This window comes from Varanus komodoensis, unplaced genomic scaffold (genome assembly GCF_004798865.1).
Source record: "Varanus komodoensis strain SLA01 unplaced genomic scaffold, ASM479886v1 scaffold14_1, whole genome shotgun sequence".
NCBI classification, from domain to species: domain Eukaryota; kingdom Metazoa; phylum Chordata; class Lepidosauria; order Squamata; family Varanidae; genus Varanus; species Varanus komodoensis.
The window spans coordinates 15,215,056-15,237,367 of record NW_025335438.1 but is presented as its reverse complement, the minus strand read 5'-3'; the positions used below and the strand labels follow the sequence as shown (position 1 = coordinate 15,237,367).

Below are 22,312 nucleotides of genomic sequence, written 5' to 3'. Positions count from 1 at the left end.
TACCTATTTTTTCAGTATCCCCATGGGCATCTGAAGACTAGGGGTTGTCAATGCTTGCCTTAGAAGAATAACTCACAGAAGTTCATTTCCTATATTTGGTCCATCTAATGTGATGCATTCCAGTACTACAACTGAGACAGAGATGGGTAAATACACATATGCATGATGTGAAAAATCTTTTGCATAAAACTATAGCATCAGAAAATGTTCTGCCTAAAGTCACTCTTTTGGAGAGGTGTTGGAAGTGTAGTCAATCATAGAAGTGTATGGTATGGTTCCCCGCCCCCCAGGTGTTTTGTTGACATATAAGTCTCAGTGATACTTTTTTAAAAATGGTGGAAATAGTTTCAAAATACTAAAAGTTAATTTTTACTTAGGGTGCTATTTTCTATCTGGAAATTATAAAAAATATTTTATTGTTTTTCAGGTGTTGGAAAATCATGTTTATTGTTGCAGTTTACAGATAAAAGGTTTCAACCAGTGCATGACCTTACTATAGGTAAGTCTTACAAGTAGGTGAATGACTATGGTCATGACAACTGCATGTGTTGGGGAAGTAATGGATTTATGCATGTTCAACTATTATTACAACATCACATTTATATCCCACTTGCTTTTCTCTTGTGTGGAACTGAAGGTGGTTTACATAGCTCTATTTTATCCTCAAAAGAACAACCCTATAACATAGTTTGGGCTGCACATCTGTGACTGGCACGGAGTCACATAGTTAGCTGAATAAGGAGTAGAACCTGAATCTCCCAAGATCCCTGTTCAACATTCTAACCACCATATCAGCCCTCCCACCTACCAGACATCTATAAATTTATAGTTGCACAGGATAATAGTCTGCTTGATTAAAAAGTTAAATAAATCAGGTTCACATCATGTATAATTTGGTGGCATTTTATTCTATTACAGAATAATTCTACCATATTTATAGATAGTGGCAGTATTCTTACAGAATAAACTGACTGAAAAAAAGCTGTGTGTTGGTTCACATGTCCAGTGTGCCTCCTCTTCCCCGGCCTTCCTCAAAATAACTGCAAAACAAGCTGGGTTTGCTTTGTGTGTGATCTGAAATAGGGATTATGGATTCAAGCCAAGGTTTGTAAACAAAGAAACAGCCCTGGTTTGCTATCCTAGTTTGTAAAGGGAGGGACTAACAAGAAGCTCTGGTTTAGATGACACTAAATCAGGCATAAGAACCCTTTTTTTAGGCCAAAGGTTAAATTTCATTTTGAAGAAGTTGTTGTGGAAACAGTGGGGCCAAAAACTGTACCCATTCCATTGCTGCCAGCATATAGCAGATTATATGTCTACTCATAATTAAGTTACAAACAGCATGTCAGTTTTCAAATAAGCATGACAGGCCTTTGCATAGCCATTCAGAAGGAAGCAGATCTAAATCACTTGGAGGCACTTTCAAATAGAATTCCAAGTAACATGTTGCTGCATAACTGCTCAGAAGTAATACTGAGTAACATATATACACATAAGTAGGAAGGAAGCAATCATTCAGCAGCACTTTCAAATAGCATTCCAAAAACTAAGCCTCTGCATGTCTACTTAGCAATAGGCATGAGTATCATGAACATCAGTTCTCACAACTAGGCAGTGCAAGCATCTATAAAACAAGACTCTGAAGGAATCAGAACTGAATAACTCGGCTTCAGGTTCTTCCCTAGCTTATCTGATCAAAGATTAGGGCTTTTTGATTTTCACAGAGGGAGTAGAGCCAGGGGAAGAAGTTGCAAGGCCAAATGAGGAATGGTCTACAGGCTGGAGCTTTCTTTCCCTGTATGAAATAAACATGCCTTGCTTATTTAGCTATTACATTAGCAGAGAAGAACAAAGGATCAGATGGCTAGTCTGAATCAGAATATACCTTGCTCACTATAAGCAAGGATTCTAAAGAATTCTGACTTACCATTCTGTGTAAATGCGTACTCTATGTTGCCTGGCCAAATTCGTATGAGTTTCATTAAATAGGAGGAATTGTCAGTTTCTAAAACATTCTATCTTGAGTATTAGGTACTGCCTTAGGGCAGGGGTGCAGGACCTCTGGCCCATGGGGCACCATAATCCAGCCCCTAGAATCCTGTAAGAGTTAGGGCAGGGGCCCTCAAACTTTTTCAACAGGGGGCCTGTTGAAAGGTGGCGGCGATGGGTGTGCTCGTGCAGGAAAGGCGTGTGCAATTTATTTATTTATTTTTGCAGCCATCTCCCCCCCCAGCACGACCACAGTCGTGCTGTCTTCCCTGCAGAGCATGACCTTGATCGCAGCCATCTCCCTTCCCTTCCCAACACGATCGTGCAGGGAAGACAGGCGCAATTGTGGGTGTGCTCATGCAGGGAAGGTGGGCACGATCGCGGCCACCCTCCCCCCCCCAGCATGACCACAATTGCACCCGTCTTCCCTGCACGAGCATGCCTGCAATCACGGCCATTTCCCCACTGAGTACTCCTACGCTGGCTCAGAGCTTTTGGACTCGCTTGGAGATCGTTTTCTCCGAGCTAGTCCAAAAGCTCTGAGGCGGGCCAGATTCGGCCCGCGGGCCTTAGTTTGAGGAACCATGGGTTAGGGGTTAGGTTCCAAGCCCTGCTTCTTTAGGATATCCCATCAGAGAGTAATCCTGCTGCTATCTCTGATCACAGCTTGCCACCCATAAACCTTAAGGTTTGGTTAAACCTTCTAAGCCTAAATAATTATGTAAAGGAGTGTTATTATTTTAATTCGGTCTAATGCTGTGAAATATGTATCACTTCCTTTTAATGCTCTCAGATCACAAGAAGCAGGACATTGCTATATTGCTCAATAGCCAAAGCTCTCCTTTTAAAAATGCATTGGATTATATTGTACACTTCTATATATTGCCTGATTAAAGATACATAAGTTGAATTTTCTTATACATTGCAACATTAGGTACAGCATGTAAAAAACCCCTTATTTTCCTTAGTTCACTTCAGATACAAGCAATCTTGCTTTTGCATCTCAGTGCTAGAAACTAATATATGAATACATGGTACAGTATAAAACTATAAAACACTGTTCAGCTTTCAGTAAGTGGTAAAGAAAAAAAGCAGAGTAACGTTGCTATCTACTATAGCAAAGGCTGGAACTTGTCCTGATTTCTTTTAATAGTATATTTCATAGTTGTGTCTGAATTCAGTTATAACATTTAATTCTGTTACTCAGGTGTAGAATTTGGTGCTCGAATGATAACCATTGATGGGAAACAGATAAAACTTCAGATATGGGATACAGTAAGTATAGTAAAATAAAATTCTGGTTAACTTTTATTTGAGATAAATATATACATAAGCAGAGTATAGCTGCATTCACATGTTGTGGAAGTCAAAATTGCTGGGAATATGGCTTTCAATGAATAAGCAAGTATCCTGGTACAGGGTGCTTGATTGTTCCTGCCAGCCAAACCGGGGTCTCTGCCTTCTTCTTGTCCTCTAACAAGCCAGAATAAAATGCTCTAGTTCATTCTTGAACAGTTATTCTGGTTTTTAGAAGAACTTGCCAGAGTTCCAGATGTAGTTGAAATGTAAACAAGATACAAATGGAGGTTTTCTGATTTGTTTAACTGCTTCTACTTGTAGGAGGTAAAAGTGATCAGGTAACATGATTTTTTACAGTACCTTATGCATGATAAACCAGAATATTCATTAATTTTGGAACTGGGCTTATGTTTCATAGGGCAAGAGTGAGGACCTACCTCTTCACCATTTACAGTAGAAAATTGAAGAAATCATATAATCAACTTCCTTTATAATGAATGCATTAAATGAAAATGTTTCAACTGAAAAAAGCAGGGCAGAGATTTGTGTAAAGTATCAACTGAGGCAATTTATTTGTGAACATAGGGCTGGCTCCAAAACTTGCACAATGGGACTCCCCTGCCCCCCCCCCCCGCCATACATGCACCATCTGCTTTGGAAGGTTAGGAAATGGGGAGGTATGGGGGAAGGGAAAATCCATTTATGTTTATATTGAACTGAACAACACATGAGTCACATGAGCTCTTCACAGTCATTTTTTCAGATTTCAGCTGCTGATTGTGCCATAGGAATGGCAAAAAAATGTGATTTTGAAAGCAAGCTAGCTTATTTCCTTGCAAAACTGCCAGGGTTTTTTTGCTGCCACTGTGGCAAATTTAGTGGTAATCATGGCAACAGCAATGGATTGTAGTACTGGAGGTTTCCAGAAAGAACAATGTTGACCCATAATCCATGAAATAGCCATTCCTACTTTACATGACTGGAATAACTGCTAGCTGTTTCAAACTTTATTATGTCTTTTTTCTGAAATGACTGTGCCTATGTGGACTTGCAATTCAGGCTTATTTTGAATTGTTCACAAATAACTTAAACAACAGAAAACCTGCCAGTACTAGGCTCTGAAAAAAAACAACAACTATGCTACTGTTTGTTTATCCTGGAATTAAAAGAGTGATGAGGTGACCTTCCATTGTTTTTTCCTGTCATGTAATTCGGTATCTGAACACATTAAGTATGAATTAGATTCAGTTACTGAAATAAAGCAACGTAATACATGAGATTTATCCCAACCCATCCATGAGATGGCTACATGAGGTGATGGAGCTGGATGAGTAATAATTGTACCACCTGCCAGCCCAGAGATCCCACCAGGAGCTCCAGAGGGTCCTCTTGGGAATCCCGCCAACTGTTTATTTACTGTGACATTGCTGCAATGAAAATGTAGCCATTAGGGCTGTTTGAAGCCACGGGTCCTCTGTTACTTAAGGATCTCTGTGCATGGCTGATAACTTGTGATACCTAAGCCATACTTACATAATGGTAAATACGAGTAGAACCTAAAACATAATATTGCCAGATAGTCACCCACAGGAGCATTCTTGTTCAAGGCTGCAGTCAGTTAGAAATGGAAGCTTGTAGGCTAAGTGGAGGGAAGAGAAAAGGAGAGTTTTCAACCTTCTGTCCTCGGCTTTAGACCCAGGTGGAATAATGATTTAGCCTTCCCAACATTTAATTTCTTTAAATCACCCTTTTGGAGTATAAGTATGGAAGCTTAGATATTCTTGATATCATTGGTCACATCAATGTACTTTTGCATAGGTCAAGTTCCCTCAGAATGCATGAACAACTATAATGATTTGGGGCATGCTTACTTTGCTTTCAGACTAACAGACACTAAGTCACCTGAAGCAATGATTCTGTGTTCTTTTTCTTAAGAAAGAAGCTAGCTGTAGTTTCTTCAAGCAACCTGCACCAGCTTCCATTGTTTCCTGATATATTAATTAGTATTTCCTTGTTCTGTGGTTCATATTTTTCTGCATACTGTAATTTTTCATATTCTTGTGCATATCCCACAGATGAAAATTTCTGTATATTGCAGAGTTTCTTACATGTTTTTTCCATGATCATTTCTTTTGGTCATCTGTGTGATGAATATGATGACAGTCAAGATAATTATTTCCTCCTTGCCCCTTATTCACTCACTTTTTAGTCATGCAAAGCCTTGCACTGCACTGCTGCACAGATGCAACTTATGCTGTAAGCCTATGCATATTTTCTCAAAATTAAGTCCACTGAGTTCAATTGTGCTGGGTGTAAATGGATATAAGATTGCAGCCTTAGCCACTTGCATCTCTTACTAAGATAATATCTTCGAGCACTGTAACTTCATTGGTGTGAAATGGTGACTGTGCCACTGCAACTCCAAGTAAAAATAATCTATTTACCTTGTCAGAGGATAAGGTTAGAACTGAATTTGAGAACTATAAAAAAAGTATTGGTACTGGTGATGCTTGATTTAATGCCTCAACAGAATCTGTAATTTAATGGAACAGTTTATGAGTTAAACACTACTTCTGAGCTAGTTTCTCACCATTGTTTTCAGTACTAGAGTAGAAGAAGAATCACCCAGGATATTTGAAAAGAAAGAGCTGAGGGATACCTGAGGTGGTACCTCAGAGGAAACTGCCTTATATTGAGTCAGAGTATATTTGAATATCTTGCCAAGTATTGTCTGCTCTGACTGGCAGTAGCTTTCCAGGTTCTCATACAGACTGGGCTTTTTAGATCATCGGCTTTCAGATGTTTTAAGTAGAGACGCCACAGTTTCTGCATGCAAAGTATGCCCTCAACCACTTACCTGTATTCCATCCTATACCTTTTAACTAAGTGTCTCTTTTCAAGCAGATTTTGTTTTACTTTTCTTGGGTGGTGGCCAAAAAAAATGTCCTCTGGGGAAAATTAAAAAAAAAAAATACCCGCTGAGTATTCTTAGATTTTTTTTTTTTCTATGCCTTCACATCTCTCTGCTGGTGTTGTCTCTGAACAGACATTGACAAAGGAGAAGTAGCTCTAGGATCAGATGTTGTTTGCAATTGACCTGCTATTGCTTAGAAGCTAGTTATTTTTATAAATCTCCCATAATTGTTGATGCTATCAGCTTTGCATACTTTTACAAAAGTCCTTGAAATGTAGTTAATAAATTTGGTTTATGTCCAGAGGCAGAAGTAAAATAAATGACTTTCTAGTGTGTAAATCTGTCTTTTAAGTCTTCCAAATATTTCCATTTAGAGTAAAAATAGTACAATTATATGCAATCTCTTTATGTCGAAAGTAGAGGTACCAACAGTAGAGATGTTAGAACCTTTCAAAATCATTGTGTTGAGTCACAAGCTTGCATATGCACTGTTCCCTTATGTTGTGGTGGAATATTCTAAACAGCAGAAGGTTATGTGCAGGTGTCAGCCATAGGTCTGTGGAGTAAAAGCACTGTCATCATTGACAATTCTTACTTACCCCTTAGCAAATACAAGGAGCTGTTGGGCGGAATGACTCCAGGGAGGGGATTGATACATTCCCACTTCTTTTTGTCTGCACCACCCCAGTATTTTCAAACCCACTTCCTCCTTTCCTGTGGTCACAATTCTGGTGAATATAATACTGTATATTAAAGATATACTATAATTTTATTTTTATAAGCATTTATGCAGGAATGAGTGATAAGCAATAAGTGATTTTCTTAATGTTTTTAAAGAGAACAAGACTGAATATTTCTGAAAATAAACTATAGATAAAATCAAAGTGTTTAGTTTTTCATATTTTTAAGTTAAGGCTCTAAGCATCTTCATTACTTTCATAACTACTAAATGACCACTAATACCTTTTCGTCATGCTACGTAATATAAAGAACTAGTAATTGCCAAGGACCTCATACATGCAGTGTCATGTAGCTTAGTTAAGCAGTCAACCTTCTCAAGAAAAAAAATGTGAGAGGAAATCATGTCTCTGTGCATATGTGCATGCTTATTATATGTACATATGTAAGCATTTTCAAAAGCTAAAACTTGAGCTTTTGGTAGAGTGAATTTTGTTCTTGTTTTCTATTAATCACTGAAGCATTCTGGGGTAGGAAATAAATATTTCACATTTGATAATACTGTGTTCAAAGCACAGTGATTTGGCAAAGTATTAAAAGAGATTAAATCGACTTTTAAAATTTTGATGGAAATACTCATTTGGATCTCTGGATCATATCTCTTTCAGAATGTTAATATGTAATTTTAAATTCAAGACGTTCTCCAAAAAAAAGCAGAACAGTTGTTTTTATACGATCTCTGGTTTTTCAGTTGTAACACTTTTTTACATCTTTTTGACAAGCATTTTATCTGAAGCACAAGAAATTGATTAAATGCATGAAAAACTTATACAAAAATTAAAGCCGTTCTTTTTCATAATAAAATAATTGTTGAAAGAATTCTATCTGAAGACTGTTGAAAGATGGCTTCAGTTTATGATATAACGGATAAAATCTTCATCCTTGGCCTTCCTACAACCTTTACACCAGCAGATGGTGGGCGTAAAGATGTCATTCATCATTTATTTACAATGGGCTTTATTTATTCTAGTGTCAACAGCTGCCCCGGGGAGGGAGTTATTGAATTCAAATGTGAAGCACTGGGCTATTTGCTTCCTTTCAAATTTGTCTTCAGAGCTTAGTTGCTAGGAGTCCATTCTGTACTCTAATAATGATTCATGTATTGTGAAGCCATTCAGCAAATTGGGTTGTCAGGGATTGCCAAAAAAAGGTTTAGAGGTCTTGTTCTTGATTTTTTCCCCTAATGGTGCTGTGCTTTAGACTTTTTAATATGTGGCTCATCTTTTCCAGAAATAGTCTCGCCTCCCTTTTCTAACCCCTATACAATAAACTCTTCAGTGTAAGTAAGGAAGACTGTTTCTTTTTTGACATGAAAACACAGGATTTAAAATGAACTATGAATTTTGTTTACTACAGGCTGGACAAGAATCCTTCCGTTCCATCACAAGGTCATACTACAGAGGAGCAGCAGGGGCTTTACTAGTGTATGACATTACAAGGTGAAAATCTTTCAGCTAATGTTCAGCATATTTTAGACTCTTGTAAATAACCTTTTTGCGGTCAGATTTCTTGACACGCCAAAATATGAGAACGCATGGTCCTTAACTGGAGTAAGTTAGGGAAGAAAGCTAAAGGGGTTTCTGCTGTACCATTTCATATCAGTAGCCCATAAGCAAATACTAGCTGCTTTGGAGTGGAAAACAGAAAAGAAAAAAATTTAAAATGGACTCAGTTTAGAAGTTTAAGGTTAACGACAGAGCCAAGATCTGAAATAGCTCAAGACCAGTGGCTTAATGCATGAAATATATTGGGTTTGATCTAAACTTAGTCATGCTTGCACTGGATCTATTTGAAATTCATGGAGCATAAATTAGTCATGACTAAGTTTTACAGAGTTCACTGGATCTACTCCAAGCATTACTTAGGATCATGGGTATCTGTGCATATCAGAAGGAGAAGCAGAGGCAATCCTCACCTTCCTCCTCCCCCATTCTCCATCTCTGCAAGAAAATCATTTTCAGCTGACTAGTTGGAATGCTTTGGAGCAAGAGGGAAAGAGGCTGGAGTGCCATCAGAATACATTATATCCTGGACATTCAGATGTCCCTTCCCTTCCCGCCTCCTGAAATACTTCTTTAAGCCCATTCTGAGGTCACTTTCTTGACTTTGGAGTTAGAGTGCAGTCTCCAGCCTTGGAATTGAGAATCCAAATAATCTTATGGGTCCCCAGACTTAGGGTGCCTTTTCTATAAATCACCTGGAATTATTAGCAATTAATTGGGGTATCAAACTTTAAATAAAAAACTTATCACTTAAAAAACATTTTTAGTTGTTGGTGCATAGGCTCTCATGTTTTGGTTCCTTTTCAGGAGGGATACTTTCAACCATTTGACAACATGGTTAGAAGATGCTCGTCAACATTCCAATTCTAATATGGTCATTATGCTCATTGGAAATAAAAGGTAAAACAAAACTTTCCAAAGTAGTATAAGTTAACAGTACTTCATTTGAATAAATACTGATTTTCATTTGAGATGCTTAAGACACAAAAATGAAATGGTCAACTTCTTGTGTTAATAAAAAGTTTTGTTTTAGTTTTAAATGCCATTGAAAGGTTTATGGATATGCATTCTCTTACTGTGTACTTTGCTAGCCTCTAGTTTATGTACTAGTTAAAATCATCACCTTCTTTTAAAGTTAATCCTTTTCTTCTTTAAACTGTTGTTTTCAGGATGATCACAGTGGAATTCCCACTGCATTTGGAGACTTGTATAATGCATTTGGTTTGCTTACTGCAATTGTTAACATAACCCCCCTTGGTCGTTGCATTTCAAGTACAGGTTCATGGGGTTGTTGTCATTGGGGGGAATATTTTGTTTAAAAAATCTTGTGATATACCTTATATATATCACATGCTCACCTTTTCAGTTATCCAATCAAAGATGAAACATTAACACACTTTTTCAGATATCTTCCAAGCCTAGTAGTTCACATAGAGTGAACTTGGAACCACTGACTTTAGGGCTCCCATTAAGTTTCTAAAACTGCATGTTGGCAACAATCTGAGAAGGGATATTTTGCTGGTTAAAATGGGGGAAAGTTTAATCCAAAATTAAGATAAAATCCCATTTTTTACCAAAGACAGCTTTCTAGATGCTCCTGATGTGGAAGCGTTCTACACAACAGAGTCACATGGTAAACTATTTTTGTTCATCACTGTAGCCCCATGTGAAGTCAAGCAGAAGTAATCATTGGCCAAATCATATGTCCTATGTAACTTCTGAAGTGACCCTTGAGTTTAGGAAGGACTTGATAAGGGACTGATCAGCGCATAGTCAAATGATACCATAATAAAATCCATTTAAAATATCCACATTCTGGTTTTGCTCTTGTATCCAAAGATGGATGAACTGCTTTAAAAATGTTATTTTACAAAATGATCCTTATGGATGCATATGTGGAGAAGTATAGTTAGGAAATCTGACAGCATAACCTTCTCATATTACATTGGCAATAAATAGAGACCTACACAGTTTTAGGAAGCAACTCTGCTAGGTGCTGGTGGTTCACTGTTTCTTAATAAGGCTCAATACTGGCCTTCAGCAGATGTGGTTTTGCTTACCATCTGACATTATTTTATCTACAGGGGTATACTTAGGCAAGCAAGCCTGCTTTTGTATAGCAAATAACTCTTGTTTGGCTATCTTAGCGATCTAGAGTCTAGAAGAGAAGTGAAAAAAGAAGAAGGTGAAGCATTTGCACGAGAGCATGGGCTTATCTTCATGGAGACCTCTGCCAAAACTGCCTCAAATGTTGAAGAGGTAATTTGATATAATTTCTCATTACTGTATTACTTACTGATAATGACTTTATTGTTATGTGTCATCACATCATCTCTGACTTAGGGTGACACTATGAATGACTACCCTCCAAAATGTCCTGCCTCAGTTGCTTTAAACTCAAGGCTGGGGCTTCCTTCATGGAATCGAACCATCTCATATTTGGTTTTCTTTTTCTTCTACCTTTGACTTTTTCCTAGCATGATTGTTTTCTGTAGTGAGCCTTGGTTTCTCATGATGTGCCTGAAGAACAAAAGCCTCAGTTTCATCTGTTTTGCTTCCAGAGCAGATTCTGGCTTGATTTGAACTGGAACCCATTTGTTGTCCTTCTTTAAGTCCAGGTTGTTCATAAAGTTCTTTTCCAGCACCTCGTTTTGAAAGCATCCATTTTCTTCCTGTCAGCTTTCTTCACCATCCAGCTTTCACACCCATAATGATTGGGAATACAATAATGTGTAGGTTGTTGGTCGTCTTCTCCAATGAGATGCTCTACCACATGATGAAGTGTGAAGTTAGGTGTAGAAATACACCTTTGAGATCCAAGCAAAATATCAAAGTAAAATCCCCAAACTTACCTGAATCCAATCAATGATGATTAGATGAAATCTACCTCTTCTGCTGCAGAGGATTGGAGAAGCCTTTTGAGCCAGTTTTAGAACAAATGAGGGGCAAAGAGAGGAGGGTAAATTTTGTTGAACAAAATTTCAATGTTGGTTTTCACCCATTGGATCTCAGTGTTGTGTGAGTTAACTTATACCATGACATTTTGTAACTTTCTGTAGCTTTTTGTTTGTATTCTACAGATTTTTATTTCATTTGTCAAACTAAAGCTGCAATCCTATGTTCATTTTCCTAGGAATAATTCTCATTGAATACAATGGTAATGTCTTCTGAATAGACATTTGCCGAATTGTGGATTCTGGAAAGGGAATATGTCTTTACTATTTCAGAGCAGAAAAACAACTTGATAAATCTGAAAAATAAATGGTTCTTTAAAAAAATCAGTACCGAATCTTGCAAAATAGATTTGATAATCCCTTAGATCACTTTCTCAGAGGAAATAGAATAAATGCTATTGCTTGAATAATAAATGAGGCCAGCAAAAAACAGGTAGAGATAATGATGGTAGTCATGGCTCATACGGGAAGCTGCTTCCAAGGAAAAAGTACTAAATCAGTAATACTGAACTCAGATGGATGATAAAACAAAAGTCTATTAAAAGAAGAAACAAGGGGCCACATCTACCATGTTAATAAGACATTTTGCTTCAATTAGATGTTAAAGCATATTCAAAATGTGGAGTTTTTCCTGATACTACTTCTTCTTGTAACAGTAGAATTAAGGGAAGAAATGATTGAAAGCATGTGTCATCAGCTGAGTTTCCTTCCTTCACACATTCAAAGCCATAGACCTTTCTTTGCAAAAAGTTCTTTATTCTCCAAAGTGATTTCTAGAAGCACAGTCATCCAGAATGGATCTCTGAGCATGCACAGAGCAGTTCATTGAAACCAATCTGTTATTTATTTCTAGGAACTCTACTTTTGAGCATGTTTGGACCCAGTCCTTATAGAAGAAGCAGAGAGGAGTGCACCTCCTCTCTGCTTGCCAATTCTCTAGTTGAGCAACCCTCCTATCCCAATGGTGCCATGGGGTCAAGAGCTGTACCTCCTTTGTTTGTCTTTGAGAAACTCCCTTGCTCCAAGGCCCCTCCAGATAACTGTACATCTTGTTTTTTCTCAGAGGCTGCCTGAACACCCAGGGAGTCTGACCTTCTTTCATCTCAGTGTATGGAATTGGCCCACATACCAAGCCCCCACCCACCAACTCCTCCAAGTACTGATCAGTGTCAAGAGCAACCATGTGTCTCAATCCCAATATCATAAACCAGAGTAGAAAGATGGCAGTAAATAGTCCTATGTGAGCATTTAGCATGTGCTTTGGAGGACTGAAAGGGTTGGGGGAGCACCCATCCTCAGTGACCCCAGCTATCCTAAAGAATTTTCTGTATTTAGCATTAAGATCTGTGGGGACAGGCCTTTTAACAGCATTTGGCTGAGCATGTTTACATGGCTTCCAGCAATTGGAAAGTCTGCCTTCCTAAGGTGGGTTTTCAATTGCAAGGAGGTTTGGAAACATGCTCGGCTAGATGAACATGTAACCCCTCTGCATACCTTCATGCTTAATATGGGGGTCCAGATTCATGGTGATATGGGCATACTTGTGCATGTGTCCACTACACTTCATATGCAGGATGAACAATTGCATAAGGCTTGTGAGAAAAAGGGATCAGTAAGATCAAAGAGTAGAAGGGAAAGGATAAGTAAATGTTGATGTTTATCTTAGGTATGAACCTTTATCAAGTGAATACTTGTGAGGATTATGCTTTATCATCTGTGGTTCTGGTCTGGGTAGATTGTAAATTTAGTATATTTTACTTCATGTGCTGTTTTTGATATAGCTGAGGATATAAAAAGATTTTTGCTGGTCTCTGCAAATTAGTAGGTTATAGCAGCAGATGAATTTGGGGGAATATATGGGGAAGACTTACCGAGTGCTCCTTTTCTCAAGAATGAATGTCAGAGTTCTTCTCTCATGTTTTGACGATGAATATTTCATGGTATATACAAATTTAGTAAAAGTTCAAGCAGATAGTATGGTGCTTTCTGGCAAGCTTGAGGCCTAAAATCTCATACTGGGGAGTAGGATGAGGCAAATGACTTTCAGAGAACCACTTTCCCCTCCAAGGTTAACACAGTCGCTTGAAATCTGAGTTAACTGAGCCACATCTCTTTCCCCATCACGGTAAAGCAGAAATTCTATGTACCTTCCATTAACCATGGAGCTAGGTCCTGTGTAAATATTTAAAGCTCGGGTTCCACTGGGTAAAAAGATGAACCAATTTTCTGGTCTTCCATCTACCTCTGTTCAGCAAATATAATATTGCTTGGCTATAATATTACTTAAAGCAGGAAGACAGAGAGGCAGTGCATGGGTACTTAATTGTTCATCAGTGATCAATAGCAACAACAATTTGCAATAATAGAACCGCTGCATATCAACAATACTCATATAAAATGAGATGTAATGCTAGCTGTAGCATGCTGAACTCTATTTTGACTTATCTAAATGCTTTGTTTAAAAAAAAAAGTTCTCCAAATTTCCCCTACTTCTAGCTCTATTTCCTAGTCTTCTGTTATAGTATATTGCACTATGAAATGTCCCATGACTTGAGAACAGGTGGTCCCATCCAGATTATGTGTGGTTAAGATACTTTAATTTTATTATTTATCCTCTGATGTCAGAAAGAGAATGGGTAATAGAAAATCTCTTTACTCTCTGCAATTCAAATAAGATGGAAGCCAATTTTATCCTTCAGTATGGTTAGTTCTAAAACTAGATTTGTTCTGCTTTCACACTGGTACTTAAATTGTTTTTTCCAAGGTGCTTTTCAACTTTAATGACTTAAATCTGCAAAGGAAGATAATATGGGGATGTAATTACCAGATAAGTGTGCTTGAAACTGAAAGTTGTTACTGACCACAAGATTCAGTTCTGACCCATTTCAGCACTTTGGATAGTTGCTTGATTCAAAGGCTATGTGCTTCAGTTCAGGAACAGAACCCAAGTCAGGTTTAGAAATCCAAGGCTTCATACTTCCCATTGACTATCATAAGACATTTTAAAAATGACTGTAATTTTTTCTCCTTGTCAAAATTTGCAGGCATATTAGTGCAATGGGATACAATATCACCTGCCAAATTTGTGAAAAACTGTGTACTATTTTCATGTTTTGATGAGGCTTTTTAAGGGATCTTTTTTATTTATTGGCAGACTGGAATGGCATTTTCAGGGACAGTTGCCTTTTCTGATGGGTTTAAGCCTACAGGAGCACCTTTTTCATTTTGAGTGTAACAGGATGTACTTATTCTCCCCGTGGTCCTTGTGGAGCATTGTTCTGAAAATGACAGACATTTGGGAGGTGGCACTAAGTAAAAAAAAAAAAAAGTCTGTAAAGTTCTCCCACTGTAAGGTATTTTCATTGTTCTACTCTGTATCTATGACCCATCCACCATTTGCCTCCATCCTCCATCTCTTTTGAAAAATGAACATTACTCCTTTTTTCCTTTTTGCACCTTTTCTTCCAACCCATTCTGTTATTTGCCTCTACAAATCTTCCTTTGAATCTCTACGCCTGTCCTATTTTTGTTTTCTTTCACCATATTCCTTTCTGTGATGAGTTTGCCACTGCTTTATTTCCCAATCCCTCCCACTGCCATTTACCTGTTGTCAGTAGAATTGGGCTGTATACTACAAGTACCTTGTTTAGCCCAGCAGCTTCTTCTGGCGTTTCCTAGTGCTATTGAACATAATAATCTTCACTAGGATTATCTGTCTTCTCCTTGTAATTTCAACTCTGTTCCTACATCTCTAGTCCCTCCTCCCTTTTTATGACCTTTAGGGCCTTAGCCTTTACTAAGTTAATATGTTAATTCTTTATATAGACTTTAGGACTTTTTATAAAAATCATTATATTACAGCAATGTAATACGTTGCATCATTCTCACAAACTCAGAACTCTTTTAAACTAGTAGTTAACATGCAGTTTTTAATTGATTAAAACATTTCAAAGCTATATTTCAGGTCAAGAAATCTCCCAAGGCATCTTAAAACAATAACATTCATATAATAGAAACTGCCAGTGTAATAAATCAGTAAGCATTAATAAAAGAACAAACATGAGAAACAAACATCTGGCCCAGATAGTACAAAGAACATACAACCCAGAACAGTCCAGTAGAACATTGTCAGGAGAAGGCCAGAGTAAACAAGTCTTCGGAGCTTTCCTAAAAGCATTGTTCTCTGATATTTAATTATAGACCCAAGGGTTGAAACTCACCAGCAACCATCTCTTGAGAGAATACTTAGAACCCTGTATGCAGTCTGCTCACAAAGCAAATAGTGGCATTCTTGAATTCTCTCCTTAAGCCCCACCATCAGGCAGGAATGGAAAGGAGCTATGTGACTAGAAGATGCTACATATTTTCTGCTTCACTTCTAAGAGTAGTTTAGCAATTTTGGCAGTAACCATAGTGTGGGACAAGAGGAGTCCCTGAATCTGATCTTCCCGAGGTGCCTTGCCCCAGTCTTAAACCTATTGCACAGTCTGAAGGCTCCTGAGAATGTTAGGCCAGATTTTTAACATTTGTAACCTTGCTTGAATCCTGTTAATCTTTTATGGTAAGTTGGTCCACATGTATCCTAAATTTCTGAAAGTCCTAAGCTCTTATATGTGTAACAGTGTTTAGTGAAATAGTTTTTTAAAATTAATTTTCCGTTTGACACTTTCTAGTATAATATTATAGATAATTGATCAGTATAGGTCTAATCTACAGTTATAAATTGCAACCACCAGGTGGCAGCATGTCATGTGAAAATGGAGAAATCTTTTCTAATATTATGAAAAGGGAAGGGTTTTTGTTTTTGCACTTTTTCTTGCAGTGTAGCAATGATATTCTGATGTTTCTCAAATATGTCATTTATTTATAAATGGCCTTATTATGCCTTGAAAGGTTATTTGCCAGCTGCAATAGTCCTATTGCCTATCTTTATAAATGTTAGAAAATGTTAAATATTTTCTTAATTCTTTCAGAGTTTTAAAAACTAACATATATTGACGTACTCCTGAACTTTGACTCCAAGAAAGATAATGAAACATATAAAACAACCATGTTTAGATAGGCTATTATGTGAGCGTGTCTACAGTTACTGAGAGAAGACTAAGATTTCAGACCAAGGTCTTTTTAAGTCCTGCCAGATGAGAACTTTCTAACTAGATGTTTGGGTTGAAAGCATGCAAGGCACATATTCTAGGTTGTATGCAGTGGATTGTATCCAATGTCAGTCTAACTTAAATTCCATTCATTTCATCAAGTGTACTCTAAAAATACTACAAATCACAGTACTGTGACCTTTCCATAAGGCATTAGCATTATTTCCCAGTTATCAGCTTAAAATACATACCTGAGTGCTGCTTAAAACAGATTTTTTGAAAATTCAGGGGAAATGGATTTATTTTATCCACGTGCATAGAAACTTTCAGTTTACATAATAAATCACAGAGCAGAATATCCCAGTACAGCTGCCAGGTAAAAATATGTATATAGAAATATGATTTGCATTTATATGCCTCCTAGATTCTTAACATTAATAGGAAATTATAAAACAAAACCTATATTGGTGTGGTATAATTAAGTAAAAATGATATACAAATATGAGCATCACTAACATAAGTTAGTAGACAGGTTTTATTTATGTACTGAACATGTATACCTCATCCGTGTTAAAACAATCCAAGGAAGCTAACAGTCAGAAAAATAAAACTATGAGAATGATAACATTACTCAGAGGAGAGTGATAACTTTGTTAAAGCCAGTGCTGCCTCTGGCTAAGGAATAAGGTGATCAACCATATTGAATGAGCAAACTGTTTGCCCTTTAAAAAGAATGACATATGCCATTGGCCTGATCCAAAGCTCTTGTGTGTTCAGGTGCTTCCTCCTACACACAATGAATTAGATTCAGAATTAAAGGTCTGTGAATGGAAGCGCTCTTTTGTTGGCTTAAGGACTTTGGCTCTAACAAGTGCTTCCCCGATCAAGTTGACAGGACAGTGATTTTTACTGATTCCTCCCTTCACTGGTAGCCCCCAGTATCACCTCATATACTGTTCTGGAGGGCCAAGCAACCTTCTAGAATAGATTTTTTGGCGGCTTTCTCCACCCCATCCACAGGATGAATCCAAATAACTAGAGTGCATGGGAAACCCAAATAGGGGACTTGTAGGTGCTGAATCATATCCTTCATATCTTCATTGCCGTTTTTAACAGGGGCTTAAGTAATGTCATACATGTGTAGGTGTTTGAATTTAATGTCAGAATTCAACAAAAGCATGTTGGCACACAGTATAAGATTGTCTAACTTAATATTTAAGAAGGGAATAAAAAATAACTTGCAGGATAACTTCAGTATTGAATCGTTGCCTAGATTTGAATATGCTAAATGTTAATTGGCCATTTATATATAGTTAGCATAACATAACTTTCAGATCATGTTCTGTTTAATGAAAACAAAGTAACTAATCTTACAAGAAAATGCTACTGTGTGAAGGTCTTAAGTTATGACCATAGTTTTCAATTATGCTGACATATGCCCTTGCAATAATTGGCATTTTTAAATTTTTATATATATATATATATATATATATATATATATATATATATATTTCTGAGAAATGCAAATGAATTCAGAGTTGGCTGAAAGCCAGTTTCTGAGCTCTGGTGCACGTTCAAAAAACCCCCTACTCACTTCCTAAGTGCCTTGTGAATCTGCAATGATTAATTCTTCTCATTATTTTGCTGCAAATTCTCATGACCCTCTGTGATGATTCGATCACCCACTTAGAGTTTATGCATATTCATATCTTTCCACTCATGGCTGCAGTTGTTCAAGTCTCCTTCACTGGCTATGGTATGCACTTGGTGCAGTAATTGAGCTGCAGTAGATTGATTACTCTAGGGAGCTGTAAGGCCTTTAAAGGTGAAAACATATCAGTCCTGTTAATTAGGAAACAAAGCTCTGGTGGCAAGTTCAGCAGGCAGATGCTTCTAGTGTAGAAATTAGGAAAGGTATGATTTGTTCCCTTCTGTGAACCCTGTTTACTTTTTAATACTTGAATTAGATTTGTGACCAGGCGTGGCAAACCTGAGTGGATGATAGCACATTTGTGTGATAATACAGAATTGGTATGTCAGAAGAATTTGATTTGCATTATTAGCTGTCTTTGTTATTATCATTAAAATCTTATGCATAATATTGTCTTTTAAATTCTCCATATAATGTTAAATGAGAGAACAGAGGCATTTCATGTTACATGTTAATTGGTTTCAATGCTAGGATTGATTGTAATTTGATGTAAATATTTCCTGTATGCTTTATGATATTTTGGAAAAGAATCTATTTTCTGCCTTAAGATAACAATATTCCACCATGTACAAGGTCATGTACAGATTTGTGTTAGAAATTCTAAGTATTCTCCCATATTGGAGGATTTTTAGTCTTTTAAAGAAGGGAGGAACTTCATGGTTTTTTTATTGATAATAAGTCTGTTGCTTACAAATCTATTGCGTATTGTGGAATCCAAACAAAAACTCATATAGCAAAACTTATTTTCAAAAGACTAAAATGGTAAAAAATAAAGAAACTATTGAAAGGTTCAGGACTATGGTTCTATTAGGGATCGATGGACATAATGCTGTGGTCAAGGATTATAGAAGTTGTAGTCCAAAACATCTGAAGGGTCCCCCTTGAAGTAAACACTACTGATTTATTTGGACAAATAATCTTACCTATGTAAAGCAGTGTTCTACACTTCTGTCAGCTCTGAAATTGAACACTTTATTACCACATAGCACTGAAGGGGGAAAGAAGGTCCCTGTAAAGTGCAAGGGCAAGGAGAAAGAGTTTTGTTTTTACACCTCATGACATACTTTCCTCTAGCCTCAAATACCCCCATCCTAATGAACAATCTGAGTTTTATATTATTATGGTGATTATTCCAAGTGCTGCAGAAAGTAAGCCTTCATTGAAATTAAACTGTATTAATGATATTTTTGACACTTATTTTGAACTGCAATAAATACTATGTTTTATTGATATATTGGGGAAAATCACTTTTGAGAGCAGAAGGGTGCACTTTTGGTATTTGCCTTTGAGAAGCTCATCCTTGTGCAGCATCTAGACTATTTTTGTATGCACCCCCCACCCCAGTATATCTGCTAGTTTTTAACTAACTTGGTATGTGAATGTTCAAAGCATAAAGGTCACTTAAATGCTAATACCCATAAAAACATCTACCCTGGGAAATTAACAGGCACCATGTTTAAATAGGGTGAAAAACTAGGTGCTTTTTGTGCTAAATTTATGAAATTTGTATATTTGTTGTGAAGAATACAGGTTATGGTGAGATGGTCCTTTATCTTAGGGTTTTCCCAAATAAAGTACAACAGATTGTTGGGCTTAAGCTGATCCAAACATGAACAGTCACTTCAGTAGTTCACTTGCTTGGAGTGTTTGAAGCCATACTACCAAGGATGCCTCCTTTCATTCCAGCTCTGTAAATATTAAACTGGAAGGAATTTTGAATTTATTTCTCAAAGCAAATATCTTAAAGAACATTGTACACTAACATTGTAACACAATGGGTAGTGTAGGAAAAATTTCTTGAGAAACAAGATGTGCACAGGCTTACAAATAAAAATCAATAAAGTCAGTCTAACTTAGCTAAGTATATTTTATCTGCTTGGGTAAAATCTTGGGTTTCAGAGAATTTGTGAAGTTCTGTTCAGAAAAGATGGGCTAATGGAAAGCATAATTCTAAACAGTAAAAGCTGGCCTCTCAATAGAAGTAGCCACTGTGTCCAGTATTAGCTCCATCTCTGATATTAGTAATTAGTAATAATTGGCCAATCGGAAATGTATTGAGAGGTTTTTTCCAGCTCCATGATAAATCTGTCTTACACAGAAGGTTTAACCAGTTTCAACAAGCTGGGATTTTTTATATAAGAAGGAAAAGAAATAATAATACTTGTGGGACCCATATGGTGGGGGTAGGAGGGGCCACAAGCTGCCCACCCCTGCTGTAGATGCCACTGTTGGATTTAGGATTTGTTGCATCATACTCTTGAATGATTTCAAATGTTTAAATTTATTTTTCAGGCATTTATTAATACAGCAAAGGAAATCTATGAGAAAATACAGGAAGGCGTCTTTGACATTAATAATGAGGTAAGGTTTTGGGGTGTTAAAATCCTGCCTATAAATATAAAACAAAATAGCAGAAAATTGATACATAAGAGTCAACTTATGTTTACTTCTTAGTCTGGAATTGCAACTTGTAGCCCTATAAGTACAGAACTACAGCTAGAGCTTTGTATATAACCAGTAGTGAGGGATCATGGAAATTGTAAATCCAGGTTATCCATCCCCATCTTAGACTGAAGGGTGTCTTGCACCAGGCCTAGTTCAACAAACTGAAAATATTCTATACTTCTAGTAGACACATCCTCAGTTTCATTTAGTATCGTGATTAAAGTGGAGTATAAAACAATTCTGTCCATTCATGAATTGACAATAAACTTTGAGAGATATTTCATATTTATTTCTCCATACAATATCAACGACTTTCAGAAATGTTTTTTACCTGTGTAAACTGTCTGTCATGTGTATTGTTGCCATAATGAACTAGAGATTTGGGATTCTTACTGAAACCTGGAAAAGTGTAACTCTGAAATAATCACATTTCAAAATTTGACATTATTTTCTTGTGTAACACCAAGCCCAGCTCCATGCACCTTTCTCTACTAGGCTCAGCATTTTTCATTTTTATTAGGGCCTTATAAGAGGAATATATCATCATCAAAATCGTATAACTTTTCTCTGATCTAGATTCCTTAAAGCTATGGGTAATCCTTGCTAGTTCATTTTTCATGTCCCTACAGTCCCTTTCATATCACCTCTGCTTGGGCGGAGGGTAGGCACAGGATCTGGCCATACTAGGAAAATAAATAAATAAATAAATAGCCATTTGCCAACAGCTCTCCAACAATTTCAAATGACCAATTAGAATTTGATTTTTCAGTACCAGTAAAGTTAGGCTATATTACAGGTCATTCATCACTGAACTCATGAACATAGACCATTTGAGTAATCTGTGGCCAGCAGAAACGATTTCAAAAATGTATATATACTTTTATTCTGGTAAGGCTTAGTTGCCAGTATTTCACTGGGTAGTCTTTGAGAATTTTTTTTATGTCAGGGGTTAGAGTTGAAGATTTAAAAAAAGATATATACTACACCAATCCTGTAGAAGATGAATGTATAATGCCTGGCAGATACATCCTTCAAATTGCCATTCAGAATTAACAGGATCACTCATTCCTATTAAACTTCCTTTTTATTCTGTCTCGGCAGAATAAATTGTCCAGGTAAAGACCAGAATTATTATAAACAGCTCCAAATTAGTTTTTCCATACTAGGTATTTAAATCCCATTCCAAAATAATATGAGAACTGACATTCAGAATTTCCCAAGGCAAATTCCAAAGATGAACACATGTCTTGGGGAGACAGCGATGAATTCTTTGCTGGAACAGAAACATTTATAGAGAAATACCATTAGTGGTAATGTGCAACATCAACATGTTATTGTGCAATCGTGATTCTGTCATTTAGCAACTACCTTCTAATTTTATGGAAATAAACTGCCAACACATCACAGCAACTTCTTTTATGGCATCCAACAGCAGCTTTAGAGAATGCCCCTATAACCCTGCAATTGTAAACAGGAAACATCCTCCACCCAAGTTTCTTGTAAAAAAGAAAAAGAAAGAAATCTGAATTTATTGTAGATATATAATGAACTCTTTGTCCACTGTGCCATTTGGAAATATTCCAAGATGGTATTTCTAAATCTAGAAATTTTTTCAACCCTTCTGCCACTTAGTCAGCAGTTTACAGAAACTGGGGGAGATTGGAGGG

General features: G+C 36.9%; 1 protein-coding gene across 1 annotated transcript in view; it reads left to right on the top strand.

Annotated features, from left to right (window-relative positions):
* The window catches only part of RAB2A (RAB2A, member RAS oncogene family), a 42,623-nt gene that overhangs the window by 11,153 nt on the left and 9,158 nt on the right, over positions 1 to 22,312 (top strand). Inside the window, exons 2-7 of the mRNA XM_044423737.1 lie at positions 428 to 499; positions 3,197 to 3,264; positions 8,297 to 8,379; positions 9,250 to 9,342; positions 10,590 to 10,701; positions 20,493 to 20,561. Coding sequence (XP_044279672.1) covers positions 428 to 499; positions 3,197 to 3,264; positions 8,297 to 8,379; positions 9,250 to 9,342; positions 10,590 to 10,701; positions 20,493 to 20,561 — 497 coding nt within the window. The remainder of the gene's footprint in view (positions 1 to 427; positions 500 to 3,196; positions 3,265 to 8,296; positions 8,380 to 9,249; positions 9,343 to 10,589; positions 10,702 to 20,492; positions 20,562 to 22,312) is intronic.